Source organism: Thalassophryne amazonica, chromosome 3 (genome assembly GCF_902500255.1).
Source record: "Thalassophryne amazonica chromosome 3, fThaAma1.1, whole genome shotgun sequence".
Taxonomy (NCBI): domain Eukaryota; kingdom Metazoa; phylum Chordata; class Actinopteri; order Batrachoidiformes; family Batrachoididae; genus Thalassophryne; species Thalassophryne amazonica.
Window position 1 is genome coordinate 76,486,788 of NC_047105.1, and position 14,447 is coordinate 76,501,234.

General features: G+C 40.1%; 1 protein-coding gene across 1 annotated transcript in view; it reads left to right on the forward strand.

Annotated features, from left to right (window-relative positions):
- nelfcd (negative elongation factor complex member C/D) overlaps positions 1-14,447 on the forward strand; it is a 42,717-nt gene that overhangs the window by 13,285 nt on the left and 14,985 nt on the right. Inside the window, 6 exon segments of the mRNA XM_034166849.1 lie at positions 7,316-7,334; positions 7,337-7,392; positions 7,395-7,469; positions 8,157-8,287; positions 10,199-10,364; positions 10,465-10,599. Of these exon segments, the coding sequence (XP_034022740.1) occupies positions 7,316-7,334; positions 7,337-7,392; positions 7,395-7,469; positions 8,157-8,287; positions 10,199-10,364; positions 10,465-10,599 (582 nt within the window).

Here is a 14,447-nt window from a genome sequence, read left to right on the forward strand (position 1 = left end):
ATGTCATTCAAATCCATATAGTTAAAAAAAAAATAAAAGGGTCTGGTTTATTATCTAAGAGAACTCGTATATTATATACAGATCAGTGGGTTGTCCCCGTAAGTGTGTCAAATCCTGCATACCACCAGGGTTCTAACCAGACTGTGCTGCCCTATTGGAGTCACATGGGGTACGCCACATGATTTGGAAAGCCACACAGCTGGCTACATATAAAGTCCCACTGTTGACAGGCATGTCAGAGTACAAACCAGCATGAAGTCAAAGGAATTGTCTGTAGACCTCTGAGAGGATTGTCTCGAGGCATAAATCTGTGGAAGGGTACAGAAACATTTCTGCTGCTTGAAGGTCCCAATGGGCACAGTGAAATGGAAGAAATGAATTTACACTGTTTTGGAATAAGGCTTGTAACATAACAAATTGTTGGCAAAATGAAGCATTGTGAATTCTTTCTTGATGCACTGTAAATCATTTTTTTCCAAACTCTTTAACGTGTGAAGACCCTGATATACAGTAGTGTTCAGAATAATAGTAGTGCTATGTGACTAAAAAGATTAATCCAGGTTTTGAGTATATTTCTTATTGTTACATGGGAAACAAGGTACCAGTAGATTCAGTAGATTCTCACAAATCCAAAAGAGACCAAGCATTCATGATATGCACACTCTTAAGGCTATGAAATTGGGCTATTAGTAAAAAGTAGAAAAGGGGGTGTTCACAATATAGTAGTGTGGCATTCAGTCAGTGAGTTTGCAATTTTGTGGAACAAACAGGTGTGAATCAGGTGTCCCTATTTAAGGATGAAGCCAGCACCTGTTGAACATGTTTTTCTCTTGAAAGCCTGAGGAAAATGGGATGTTCAAGACATTGTTCAGAAAGAACAGCTTAGTTTGATTAAAAAGTTGATTGGAGAGGGGAAAACTTATACGCAGGTGCAAAAATTATAGGGCGTTCATCTACAATGATCTCCAATGCTTTAAAATGGACAAAAAAACAGAGACGTGTGGAAGAAAAGGGAAAACAACCATCAAAATGGTAGAAGAATAACCAGAATGGCAAAGGCTCACCCCATTGATCAGCTCCAGGATGATCAACGACAGTCTGGAGTTACCTGTAAGTGCTGTGACAGTTAGAAGAAGCCTGTGTGAAGCTAATTTATTTGCAAAGATCCCCCGCAAAAGTCCTCTGCTAAATAAAAGACATGTGAGAAGAGGTTACAATTGCCAAAAGAACACACAACTGGCCTAAAGAGAAACTGAGGAATATTTTGGGACTGATGAGAGTAAACTGTTCTTTTTGGGTCCAAGGGCCACAGACATTTCGTGAGACGACCCCCAAACTCTGAATTCAAGCCACAGTTCACAGTGAAGACAGTGAAGCATGGTGGTGCATCATGATATGGGCATGTTTCGCCTACTTATGGTTTTGGGCCTATATATCGCATACCAGGTATCATGGATCAGTTTGCATATGTCAAAATACTTGAAGTCATGTTGCCTTATGCTGAAGAGGACATGCCCTTGAAATGGGTGTTTCAACAAGACAATGACCCCAAGCACACTAGTAAATGGGCAAACTCTTGGTTCGAAACCAACAAAATTAATGCCTCGCAGATGTGAAGAAATCATGAAAAACTGTGGTTATACAACTAAATACTAGTTTATTGATTCACAGGATTTCCAAAAGCAGTTTGAACATGATAGTTTTGAGTTTATAGCGTCAACAGCAGATGCTATTATTGTGAACACCCCCTTTTCTACTTTTTTTTACTAATAGCCAATTTCATAGCCTTAAGAGTGTGCATATCATGAATGCTTAGTCTTGTTGGATTTGTGAGAATCTACTGAATTACTGGCTACCTTGTTTCCCATGTAACAATAAGAAATATACTCAAAACCGGTGGATTAATCTTTTTAGTCACATACCACTACTATTATTCTGAACACTACTGTAGATTATAAAGTAAAATAAGCCATAGTGCATCTGACAATGCGTGACAGATTCACAAACATTATTTATCCATAATCATTACGTAATGTCTCAAACTGACTTTGAGCTGCCTGAAAGTCACTCCAACTGTGTCCAGTTATTGTCCACTTCATGCTTACGCCAGTACACACAGTCAGTCCAGGTTGTTTTTTGTCAAATCTCAATCTCAATTTATTTCTAAAGCACTTTAAAATGCACCAACAACCAAAGCGCTGTACACAACAAAAACAGGCAAGTTAAAATAATTTAATAAATAAAAAGTTACAGTTAAAAGCAAACACACAAAAAAACAAAACCGTGTCAAGCTGCGTTAAAAGCCAAAGAGAAAAAATGTGCTTTAAGAGACGATTTAAAAGCAGAGAGAGAATCAGCCTGCCTAATGTGCAAAGGAAGATCATTCCACAGTCTCGGGGCAACGACTGAAAAAGCTCGGTCACCTCTATGCTTCCTCTTTGACCTTGGGATAACCAACAGTGACAAATCAGCTGACCTGAGTGAGCGTGAAGGGGCATATAAATGAAGCAGGTCAGACAGATATAGCGGGGCAAGACCATGAAGACATTTAAAAACAAATAAAAGAATTTTAAAATCAATTCTAAAACGAAATGGGAGCCAATGAAGTGAGGCCAAAACCGGTGTAATGTGCTCGCACCTTCTAACACCAGCCAAAAGTCGAGCAGCAGCATTCTGCACCATCTGTAGGCGAGTAAGCAGCGTCTGATTCAGCCCAATATAAAGTGCATTGCAGTAGTCCAGGCGATTAGTGATAAAAGCATGGATTCAAATCTCAAAATGATGTCGTGAAAGAAATCGTTTCACCTTGGCCAGTTGTCTAAGTTGACAGAAACTAGACTTGACCACTGACCTAATCTGAGCATCGAATTTAAGATCACTGTCCAACTTTACACCCAGGTTTATTGCTGTCTGTGTCAGATACTGACTCATGGGACCCAGATCCACATTGATTTTGGAAGTGTCACTAGGTCCAAACAGCAACACCTCAGTCTTTTTATCATTCAGGTGTAGAAAATTTATGGACAACCATGCCTTAATCTCACCAATGCACTATAAGAGATGGTTCGCAGAGTATGCATTTGCTGCTTCAGTGGCAGATAATTTGACAGTCATCAGCATAAAAATGAAAAGAGATATCATGTCTCCTAAAATTGATACCATTGGGAGAGTAAATACAAAGAAAAAAGAAGCGGACCAAGTATGGAGGCCTTGAGCACCCCACATGCAAGTGGCGCTGCACAAGATTCAGCAGCTCCAATACGGACACAAAAACTTCTCTCTGAAAGGTAGGATCTAACCCCAATCTAAAACAACACCTTAATGCCCACCCAGTTTTCCAGGCGAGACAAGAGGATCTGATGGTCCACTGTATCGAAGGCCGCGTTAGATCCACAGGACCAAAACAACACAGTGACCAGAATCAGTAGATATACAAATGTCATTAAAACCCGCAGCAGTGCCTACTCAGTACTGTGACGGGATTTTAAAACCAGACTGAAACAACTCCAGGGTGTCATGATTATTAAGGAAGAAACTCAACTGGCAGTATACATTTTCTCCAAAATTTTAGAGAGAAAAGGAAGTTTGGAAATTGGCCTATAATTGGACAATTTCAGAAGAATCCAAGCCAGATTTCTTAATAAGTGGGGTCACCACTACATTCTTGAAACTGGTAGGCACTATACCATTAACCAAACTCCCATTAATAATATTAAATACAGACGGTGCCAACATGGAAAAAGCCTCTTTAAGAAGACGAGGTGGCAAAGGGTCATTTGGAGAACCAGCCAGGCTTCATATGACCAATAATATCTCTCAAAGACAGCAAACTGACAGACTCAAACTGGTCAAAAACAGCTGAGCATGTCACTGAGATAGAAGGGTCATAAGCAGGAGAACTAATGAGGGCCCTAATACCAGCAACCTTTTTAAGAAAAAAAACTCATAAAATTCTCACACAATTCAGTGGAGCTCTCGAGACAATCCATTTGTGGTGCACTTAAAACAGAATTTACAATCTTAAGAACACGAGGATTGTGACAGTTCGAATCAATAACATCAGAAAAGTACTTAAATTTAGCAGCCTTCATAGTTTTCTGATTAAAACGCCAGGTCACCCAGTAACTGGAAGGACAACTGAGATCTGTCCTTCTCCCCTTCGCTCAGCTCTCCTACACTCGCGCCTGACAGTGTGCGTAACATCATTCATCCAGAGGCTCAGATTGACGTTTGGAAGATCTACGTTTCAATGGAGCCACAGTATCTAAGACAGTCTGACAGATCAAGTTGAATTCAGAGGTAAAGGAGTCAACATCTAATTAAAGCCGAGACACTCAGAAGAGCTGATCACAGCGTTAAAAGCAGTGGAGAACTGAGCAGCAGTGGAAGAATTAAGAACATGAACGCGGCTGAGTAGGAGCACAAGATTTCACCATATGACAAAACGGAGGCATGTCAAAAAGAATAGGCATATGGTCTGAGGAAAGCAGCATCATAAACCTCTAAATTAGAAACAGTTAAAACCATAAGTTAAAACAAGATCAAGAATGTGCCCATGTTCCTGTGTCGGACGAGACACAGACTGCGCCAAAATTAAAGAATCAATCAAGTCTAAAAACTCATTGGCCAGCGGCCTTCAGAGGACAACAAACATGAATATTAAACTCACCAGCTATTAAAATCTGATCATAGTTTGGCATTATTTGCGACAAAAGATCAGCAAATCACTGATAAAATCTTTGTTATACTTAGGGGGTCTGTAAACAACAGCGCACAACACCGGGAGGGTCAGAGCGAAGTTCAAATAAGTGAGATTCAAAGCTGGAATAAGAGTTGCCATATTGACCCGTTTTATGTGATGAACTCTGTAAAAATCTTCCAGCAGGAGATCCCACAGCTATCACTGAGGATGACGTGGCTAAAGTCTTTCTAAACTGAAGCCAAACAAGGCCACTGGCCCAGATGGCCTGAAAGCCGTCTACTCCAAGACTGTGCTCCTCAATTAAAAGGAGTCTTTTCCAGATTGTTAATTCCCTTCTTGTCACAGGAGTGCCCAATCTTGGAAATTCTCCATAATAAGGCCTATACCAAAAAAGCCAGGGGCAAGCTGAAGATTTTCGGCCATAACCTCCATATTATGTAAAACTATGGAGAGAGTTTTAGTTGACGTCCTGACCACCACAGCGGTCAGTGAACTAGACCCTCTGCAGTTTGCCTATAAGAGGGACAGAGGTACTGATGATGCCGGATGATCTTGCTGGACATTGATCTCAAAGGCAGCTTTCACTTGCTAAAGCATATGCTCGGGTTTTGTTTGTAGACTTCAGTGCAGCTTTCAATTCTATGAAATTACATATTCTTCTGAAAAGGCTGGCTGATTTAAATGTTGAAAAGGGCCTGATGCTCTGGATCAGAGACTTTCTGTCTTGTCGCCCTCAAAGAGTTTGTGCTAACAACATTCTGTCAGGAGAGCTCATCATAAGCACTGGCGGCCCACAGGGTAGCGTTCTTTCACCTCTGCTCTTCTCTGTTTTTACAAACGAATTTGCAGTTAATGACACAAACTTTAAACTGATTAAATACGCGAATGACATGGCCCTAGTCGGCTGCTACAGAAGTGTGACTCCTCTGTCGAAGCCTCCTATCTCGCTCACACTAAGGCTCGTTGAAGCTTGGTGTCTCGACAGCCAGCTGGAAATCAATGTGTCTAAGACAAAGGAGCTTGTTTTCACACAAAGCAAGAACTGACCGTGCAGCCAGTTTCACTCGATGGCCAGCTTGTTGAAACTGGTTGAAACTTTTAAATATCTTGGTACAGTTCTTGATAGTCACTTGAGCTTCTTTGAAAACACTGATTTTATCTTTAAGAAATGTTCACAGCGACTCAGTCTTCTCAGAAGATTGAGTTGTCTTGGTGTTAATCCGCAGATTTTAGAGCTTGTGTATTCTGCACATATTGAGGAGTATTTTAACATTTCATCTTTGTGTTTGGTTTGGTCACTTGAGTTGTAAATGTTAAGGACAAATTAACTAGAATTGTAAAAATGGCAGGGAAAATTGTGGGAAAAAACCCCAGAAGGACTCTGGCCACATTTACACTGACAGGATGAGGAGGAAAGGTGAGAGAGTCCTGGCAGACAGCTGTCATCCTCTGTCCTGTCAGTTTGAGCTCTTGAAGTCTGGGAGGCGCTACAGAGCTCCTCTGGCCAAAGGTTCTTTCAAAAAATCTTTATACCAATGCCGTCACCATAATGAACTCAAAAAAGTGATCACTCCACAAATTAAACCTGAACTGCTTTACTTCTGTTTATTTGATTTTATTACCTCTTACTGTACGTTTTATTTATCTTATTAGGTCTTATTCTATTTCTTCTTTTACTTCCATGTATTTTATGTATCTTATTTTGTTTTATTCGTGTGTTTGTATGAATGTTTTATGACTGTTTTTTTGTCTTTTTTGTGCTGGTGAGCCGAAGACAATTTTCCACATCGGTGGACAATAAAGAATTATTCTATTCTATTCTATTCTATTCTATTACACTTATATTGTTCTTTGTAAACAGTCGCAGTGCCTCCGCCACGTCCAGACGTTCTCGGAGAGTTAAAATACATGCAGTCGGGTGGCATAAGTTCACAGAAAGCACTTGACTCACCAGCAGTCATCCAAGTCTCAGTAACACAGAGAAAATCCAATCCACGGGTCATAAAAAATCCTTCAGGATAAAGGTTTTTGTTAGCCAGCGATCTCGCATTTACAGCGCCATCCTGACAGGAGCCGGAGCATTCGCCGACTGTCGGGGGGGCCCGGGGGCGAGAGGGCGCAGATTCCATAGATTCACCCCACGCCCCACTGCGGTAAGGAAAGGTAGAGATTTGCCTGATTGCACCTCATCCAGAGCCGACCACAGGAAACCAAAGAGGAGGCAATCGGATCAAGAAAATGCCACAAAATACAGCGAAGAGATGCCGACCCATATCTTCAGAGAGAGCAACAGGATGTAACAAATGTAGGGACAAATGTAATTTGGCTTTCAAGTCAATTTCTTTTTTTTTTTTTTTTTCTTCTTTCTATCAGCATATGCCTGTCTCCACCTTCGATCTTGAGAACATGTGAAGTTTTGACTCATTGGTTGCAATGTTGACTATGTTACCACTTGCTACTTTTCTGGATCAGGCTCAAAACATCTCGGTCACCCCTCTTTTTGTGTGTGTGTGTGTGTGTGTGTGTGTGTGTGTGTGTGTGTGTGTGTGTGTTGTGTGTGTGTGTGGTGTGTGTGTGTGTGTGTGTGTGTGTGTGTGTATTCTGACTGTTCAGCTCATTTCAGATGCAGGTTATCAGGTGAGATCACGAGTGTGTCGACAGCCTGTCAGCAGCTGGAGGTTTTCTCACAGGGATCCTCAGGACATCTCTGCCACACTGCTGGATGGAGGTAGACGAAAACCTGGAGAAGAACCTGCCAGAATTTGCTGTGAGACTCATTCAGATTAAACCAGTTTTATTAGATTGCTTTTTTTCCCCTTTTATTATTTTTGTCATAGTTCTGCCCTTATTAGCTCAGTAAAGTTTAACATTACTCATTTTAGAATATTTTCTGGCTTCAGGACAGCAGATTTTTCATGTTATACTCCAGTACATTCCAGTTTTAACATGTTAACATTTAATCCTTAATGCATTTAGCTGATCTATGCAAACAGAAAACAGGACTACTGATAGTCTTATTATTATTTGTGTGATTTCTGAGGGCAGCACTGTTGCTTAGTGATTAGCACTGTTGCCTCACAGCAAGAAGGTCATGGGTTTGATTCCCACCTGTGGCCTTTCTGTGTGGAGTTTGCATGTTTTCCCGTGTTTGTGTGGGTGCTCTCCGGGTGCTCCGTCTTCCTCCCACATCCAAAGACATGCAGGTTAAGTGGATTGGAACTTAAATTGTCCACGGGTGTGAATGTGTTTTGTCTATATGTGACCCTGCGACAGACTGGTGTCCTGTCCAGGGTGTGCCCACGTCCACGCCCTATGACTGCTGGGATAGGCTCCAAGCCGCCATGACCCTTAATTAGACTAACGGTTGAAGATGATTGGCTGTTGCATTTCAAATGAAATTGAGAAGCTGTGTAAGCTGTGACATTTCCTTGGTTTCCTTTGTTGTCTCTTGTAGAAGATGGTTTGTCATGGTGAGCACACCTACCTTTTGCCCAAGCTATGATGTCCATCCTTGCCCAGGAGGAAACAGGGTGGGTCCCCAGTACGTAGGATTGGACAGGAGGTGCAGAAGTCAGCACATGAAAGGTATTTTTTGTCTCTTAAAGCCTTCCTAACTTAAAGCAATTTCTAGTGTTTGTGTTTTGCTCTCGTCACATTTTTATTCACTGTTGTGCAATTTTCACTTTTTTTTCTGCAAGTCACATCTATAGAAATGGCAGTCATCGCTAGATGTTTGCGCAAATGTCTTTTGTGCAGTTAAAAAAGTAAATTCAAATTATATACAGTGGCTTGCAAAAGTATTCAGCCCCTTGATATTTCACGCTTTTAAATTTGTTTATGGCATTTCAAATACAAAAAGTAAATCAGGCTTCTCAATATAAAAATTGGGCATTGTCAAAAACCTGTTCTAAATCACAGGTGTTAAATTGAGAGACTTGCAGTCGCTGTGGGAGGCAACAGGTGCTGAGTTAAAGCAAATGTCTCCTTGCCTCAGCCGCTCCATCCTCTGACTCCAGAATTCATCTTGATGCCTTCAGGGCGTCGTTTTTATGTTCCAGCTCGGAAAACTAATCGTTTCTCAAATTCCTTTGTGCCTTCTGCTATTAAATTGATGAACTCTAAGGGGACTGGGTTTTTTTAAATGTCGTATAACTTTTATTGTTCCACCAGAAACTGAAATGGATGGTAGTATGTTGTGTGTATGCGAGAAACTGTTCTGGAAATGCTGCAAATGAATTGCCCTCTGGGATCAATAAAGTTTTCTGAATCTGAAAATTATCTTACTTAGACTCAGATTCAAAGCAGGATCTCTACAACTTGATATCAGTTAATTTAAAAAAATGCCACTTGTCTAGTTAGACAACGATTTAGAGCATATTGCTTGTCCCATCACATTTACACTTGTCCTGGACAATTGGACAAGCGTTAATGTCGATGGTAGCACATCATTTTTGCTGCTCAAGTTTCATTTGGAAAGCTTTTATCTTAAAGAGGGCAATGTGGTGATGTCACAGGAGCTCAAAGGAATTGGAGATATTCTAACTATGAAACAATTGTCTACTTATTCAGTTAATTGGAGCCTTTGATGATGCTTGTATAGTGAGTGTGTTAAACCTTAAGATTGTCCGTAAGTCATTTTGTAAATGGTCAGCAGAAATGGACTGGTGAATAGGATGTCCCCATCAAGTGGCACATTTATTTAATTTAATTTATTATTAATTTATTTATTTATTTATTGTCTCTGCTGCGCACCTCACCACTAGCACCTCAATCTCGGTTTCACATAAGTTGATTTTCTTCACTCTTAACTGATAAATGTTTTATCTGTGCTCTGTGAGTAATAATAATTATTAGATGTACTGAATCTGTTATTTCTTTGTGAAGCCTTTGCTCTCCCTTGAAGCCAATGCTACTTTAAAATTTTGACTTTGATGTAATTTGTTTTTGCTGTATCTTGAATGTCATTGCTGTTTAGTTTGTAGATGTGCTGTTGGGATTGTATGCATGCAGGAATATTTTGAAACATGAAATTAATTTCTTTTCATTTTTAATGTTCTCTCTGGTCAGGGTGCAGAGCCATTCATGTTGCAATGAATTTAACTGCTGATTTCATTGTAAGTCAGAATTAATTCCTGTACTCTCCAAACTGTTACTTTGATCACCCAAATAAGTAAAATTATAGGAGATCCCACACTGTGTATACATGTAGGCCAGTTTTCTTGGACTTGCGCTTTGGTTAAGTGGCATTAAGTTATGATTTTGAAGAGTTCATTTTATATCCATACTTGCCACACAGGCTGATCATCTCTGATAATGCATATGTGGAGGTTTTAATTGTTTTTGGGACAAAATTATGTCATCTGCGAAGAGAGTTATTTTATCATCATTGATGCCAGTTTGAGTCCTCTGTATTTCTGTACTGGTTGGCAAACGTGTCTGTTTGGATGTGGAGATGATGAATGTTACTGTTAATAATCCTGCTGTTTTGGAACACAGAGGTCACGATGCGAGCCAGATAACACTTGCACTGGGCACAGCAGCGGCGTACCCTCGAGCCTGTCAGGCGCTTGGTGCCATGTTATCCAAAGGAGCTCTGAATCCTGCTGATATCACAGTTCTCTTTAAGATGTTCAGCAGCATGGACCCACCTCCTGTGGAGCTGGTGAGCAATTTCAAGTGTTTCTGTAATATTCCCCATGTGCTGATCATTGTTTTCTCACCTACTATTAATAAATATGTTTGTTTTTTCTTCTGCTACTCAGATTAGAGTTCCCGCCTTTCTGGACCTGTTCATGCAGTCACTATTTAAGCCAGGCTCAAAGATAAATCAAGATCACAAACATAAATACATCCATATATTGGCCTACGCTGCCAGTGTAGTTGAGACATGGAAAAAAGTAAGAGAATGTGGTTGTTGTCTGCTGCTGCCATATGCAGAATTTTATGTTTTGATGCTGTTGATTGTTGGGAACTGGTTAGTGTATAGTTTCTACTTTGCACTTGGATTAAATATCAGTTACAATAATTAATTATAAAATACTTTTATGTCATCAAAGCACCTTCTAAAATCATTGTAATAGTGTTGTTACTGTCTACAACACCTATTACTTGCTAAACCTTAGTATAGCAGCCAACAACTATTTTCTATAAGAAGACTTAGTGGCTTAATGTCATCTTGTGTAACCAACACCCCCTCTGTGCTCGGAGGTCTTCTCTCCCATTAACATTCCTGGTCTGGGCACACGTGTGTGTTTAGTTCATAAGATTTCCACATGTGCATGTGAGTCCCACCCAGTGAAATCATTGTCTAGCCCCATGTGTGTAAAGAGACCACAGTACTTACTACATAGCTGTTCATTCCTCCACCAAGATGGCATACAGAACCAACTTCACAGAAATTCCTTTAAAAAAATCAAATAGGCAGCAATACTGCCTTTGACCAATAGTGTGGCAGATATGTGAAAAAGATGTTCACTTCTGGCAGGAAAGTGTGAAATTTTGCATATAGGGGTAATTTCAAATGCTGAATTCTAAAAAAATGCCAGATCCAAGAGATTTAACCATTGGGCTGGCTGCCATCTTGAATTCCAATATGACTGCTATGTTAAAACATTGAGTCACTATCTTGGGACACAGGTTACTGAATTTTGGTACACAAGGGTATTTTGATATGCTGGATTAATAATAAATTTATTCATATATAATTAATACATTAGTTATTCATTCATAATACAGTTTTTAAAATTTTTATTAAGTTTTTGTATATAACAAAATGCATGCAAAAAAAACAACAAAACTCCCAAGAACATAACAAACAACAAGCAAAATAACAACAACAACAAAAAAAAACCCGCAGGGCACATTTAAAAAGCATAACTACAAAAAAGCATTACTGCTGCGTCAGTAACCCTAACATCCTAATACAAATACTTAACAATAAGAGGTGGATGGGACTCTAAACTTCCTTATCGATCAGGGGAAGTGTCATAATTAGAAAGATGAGCCAGAAATGGCTGCCATATCTCTAAGAATTTATTATGATTGTCCATTATACCATATTGAACTTTCTCCATATGCAAAATACCGATGAGCTCACACAACCAAGTCTTGAACTGAGATACAATATCTGACTTCCAGAGTCTTAAAATAATTTCTTTGCAGTTACCATTCCATACATAATTGTGCTCTGTATTGAAACACTCTAAGTAGCAAAGGAGAAATCACGAACAATGCAATCAAACACGCAGTCATACAACCCCAATTCCAATGAAGTTGGGATGTTGTGTAAAATGTAAATAAAAACAGAATACAATGATTTGCAAATCCTCTTCAACCTATATTCAATTGAATACACCACAAAGACAAGATATTTAATGTTCAAACTGATAAACTTTGTTTTTGTGCAAATATTTGCTCATTTTGAAATGGATGCCTGCAACACGTTTCAAAAAAGTTTGGACGGGGCAACAAAAGACCAGGAAAGTTGATGAATGCTCAAAGAACTCCTAATTGGAAACAGGTGAGTGTCATGATTGGGTATAAAAGGAGCATCCCCAAAAGGCTCAGCCGTTCACAAGCAAAGATGGAGTGAGGATCACCACTTTGTGAACAACTGCATGAAAAAATAGTCCACCAGTTTAAGAACAATGTTTCTCAATGTTCAATTGCAAGGAATTTAGGGATTCCATCACCTACAGTTCATAATATAATCAGAAGATTCAGAGAATCTGGAGAACTTTCTACATATAAGCGGCAAGGCCGAAAACCAACATTGAATGCCCGTGACCTTTAATCCCTCAGGCGGCACTGCATTAAGAACCAACATCATTGTGTAAAGGATCTTATTGCTTGGGCTCAGGAACACTTCAGAAAATCATTGTCAGTTAACACAGTTCGTCGCTACATCTACAAGTGCAATTTCAATTTATTTCCTTTATATAGCACCAAATCACAACAGAGTTGCCTCAAGGCGCTTCACACAGGTAAGGTCTAACCTTACCAACCCTCAGAGCAACAGTGGTAAGGAAAAACTCCCTCTGAGGAAGAAACCTCAAGCAGACCAGACTCAAGGGGTGACTCTCTGCTTGGGCCATGCTACAAACATAAATTACAGAAATAATTCACAGAACAATTCACGGACGAATATACAAGAATTGCTGTTGGTGCACAGGACAGGAGGATCGCCAACACAAACAACTCCCATCTCTGGATGGAGCTGCACTTTAAACAGAGAAAAAACAGAATCAGGCATCAGAAAGACAAAAAATACTGTATAATTTGCCAGCATTAATCAACAAGAAAAACAGAAGAAATACTAATGTGATCGCAGGCCGCTAGCCCTAAGCTTCACTAAAAGACCCAGAATTTAGGTGAAATTGAGGCCGCGGCCCACTTCAATTACTAATAACTTGAATTAAAAGAGTAAAAAGCATAAAACAAAACTGCACCAGTATGCTAGCCATATGAAAGGGAAAATAAGTGCGTCTTAAGTCTGGACTTGAAAGTCTCCACAGAATCTGATTGTTTTATTGACGCAGGGAGATCATTCCACAGAACAGGGGCACGATAAGAGAAAGCTCTGTGACCCACAGACTTCTTATTCACCTTACGGACACAAAGTAGTCCTGCACCCTGAGAACGTAAAGCCCAGGCTGGTACGTAAGGTATAATTAGGTCAGCTAGGTAGGGAGGTGCCATCCATGAATAATTTTATAGGTTAGTAGCAGAACCTTAAAATCTGATCTCACTGGGACAGGAAGCCAGTGAAGAGACACCAAAATGGGTGTAATGTGGTCAGACTTTCTGCTTCGTGTCAAAAGTCTTGCTGCAGCATTCTGAACCATTTGGAGACCCCTAATGCTAGACTGCGGTAAACCAGAAAATAGAACATTGCAGTAGTCCAATCTAGAAGAGATGAACGCATGGATCAGGGTCTCAGCATCAGCCATAGCCAGGATGGGATAAATCTTCGCTATATTTTGCGGGTGGAAGAAAGCAGTCCTAGTAATATTTCTAATATGGAGACCAAAGGACAACAAAGGATCAAAAATTACCCCAAGGTTCCTCACTTTGTCAGTGTGATGTATGACACACGAGCCTAGGCTGAGTGTTAACTGGTCAAATTGATGCCGATGTCTCACTGGACCAAGAACCATCATTTCAGTCTTTTCAGAGTTTAAAAGTAGGAAGTTTCTAGACATCCAACTTCTCACTGATGCAAGGCAATCTTCTAAGGATTTCATGTGAACGAGATTACCAGCAGTTATCGGCATATATAACTGAGTATCATCTGCATAGCAGTGAAAGGTAATCCCAAAATGCCGCAATATGTGCCCAAGGGGTGCTTTATAAAGGGAGAAAAGCAGGGGGCCTAAGACAGACCCCTGAGGAACCCCAAATTTCATGTCACTAAGGTTAGAGGTAGTGTTACTGTACAAAACACAGTGAGAACGACTGGTCAAGTATGACGTCAGCCATGCAAGGGCACTCCCAGTAATCCCAAAATGATTTTCCAGCCTATCAAGTAGAATATGATGATCCACTGTATCAAATGCAGCACTGAGATTCAACAGCAACAGAACCGTAGTGGTGTCCGAATCCATTGTAAGCAGAAGATCATTCACCACTTTAGTGAGAGCCGTTTCTGTGGAATGATATTTTCTAAAAGCAGACTGCAGCGGCTCAGAGATTATTCTCAGTAAGATAGTATACAAGCTGCCGTGACACCACTTTTTCCAGAATTTTA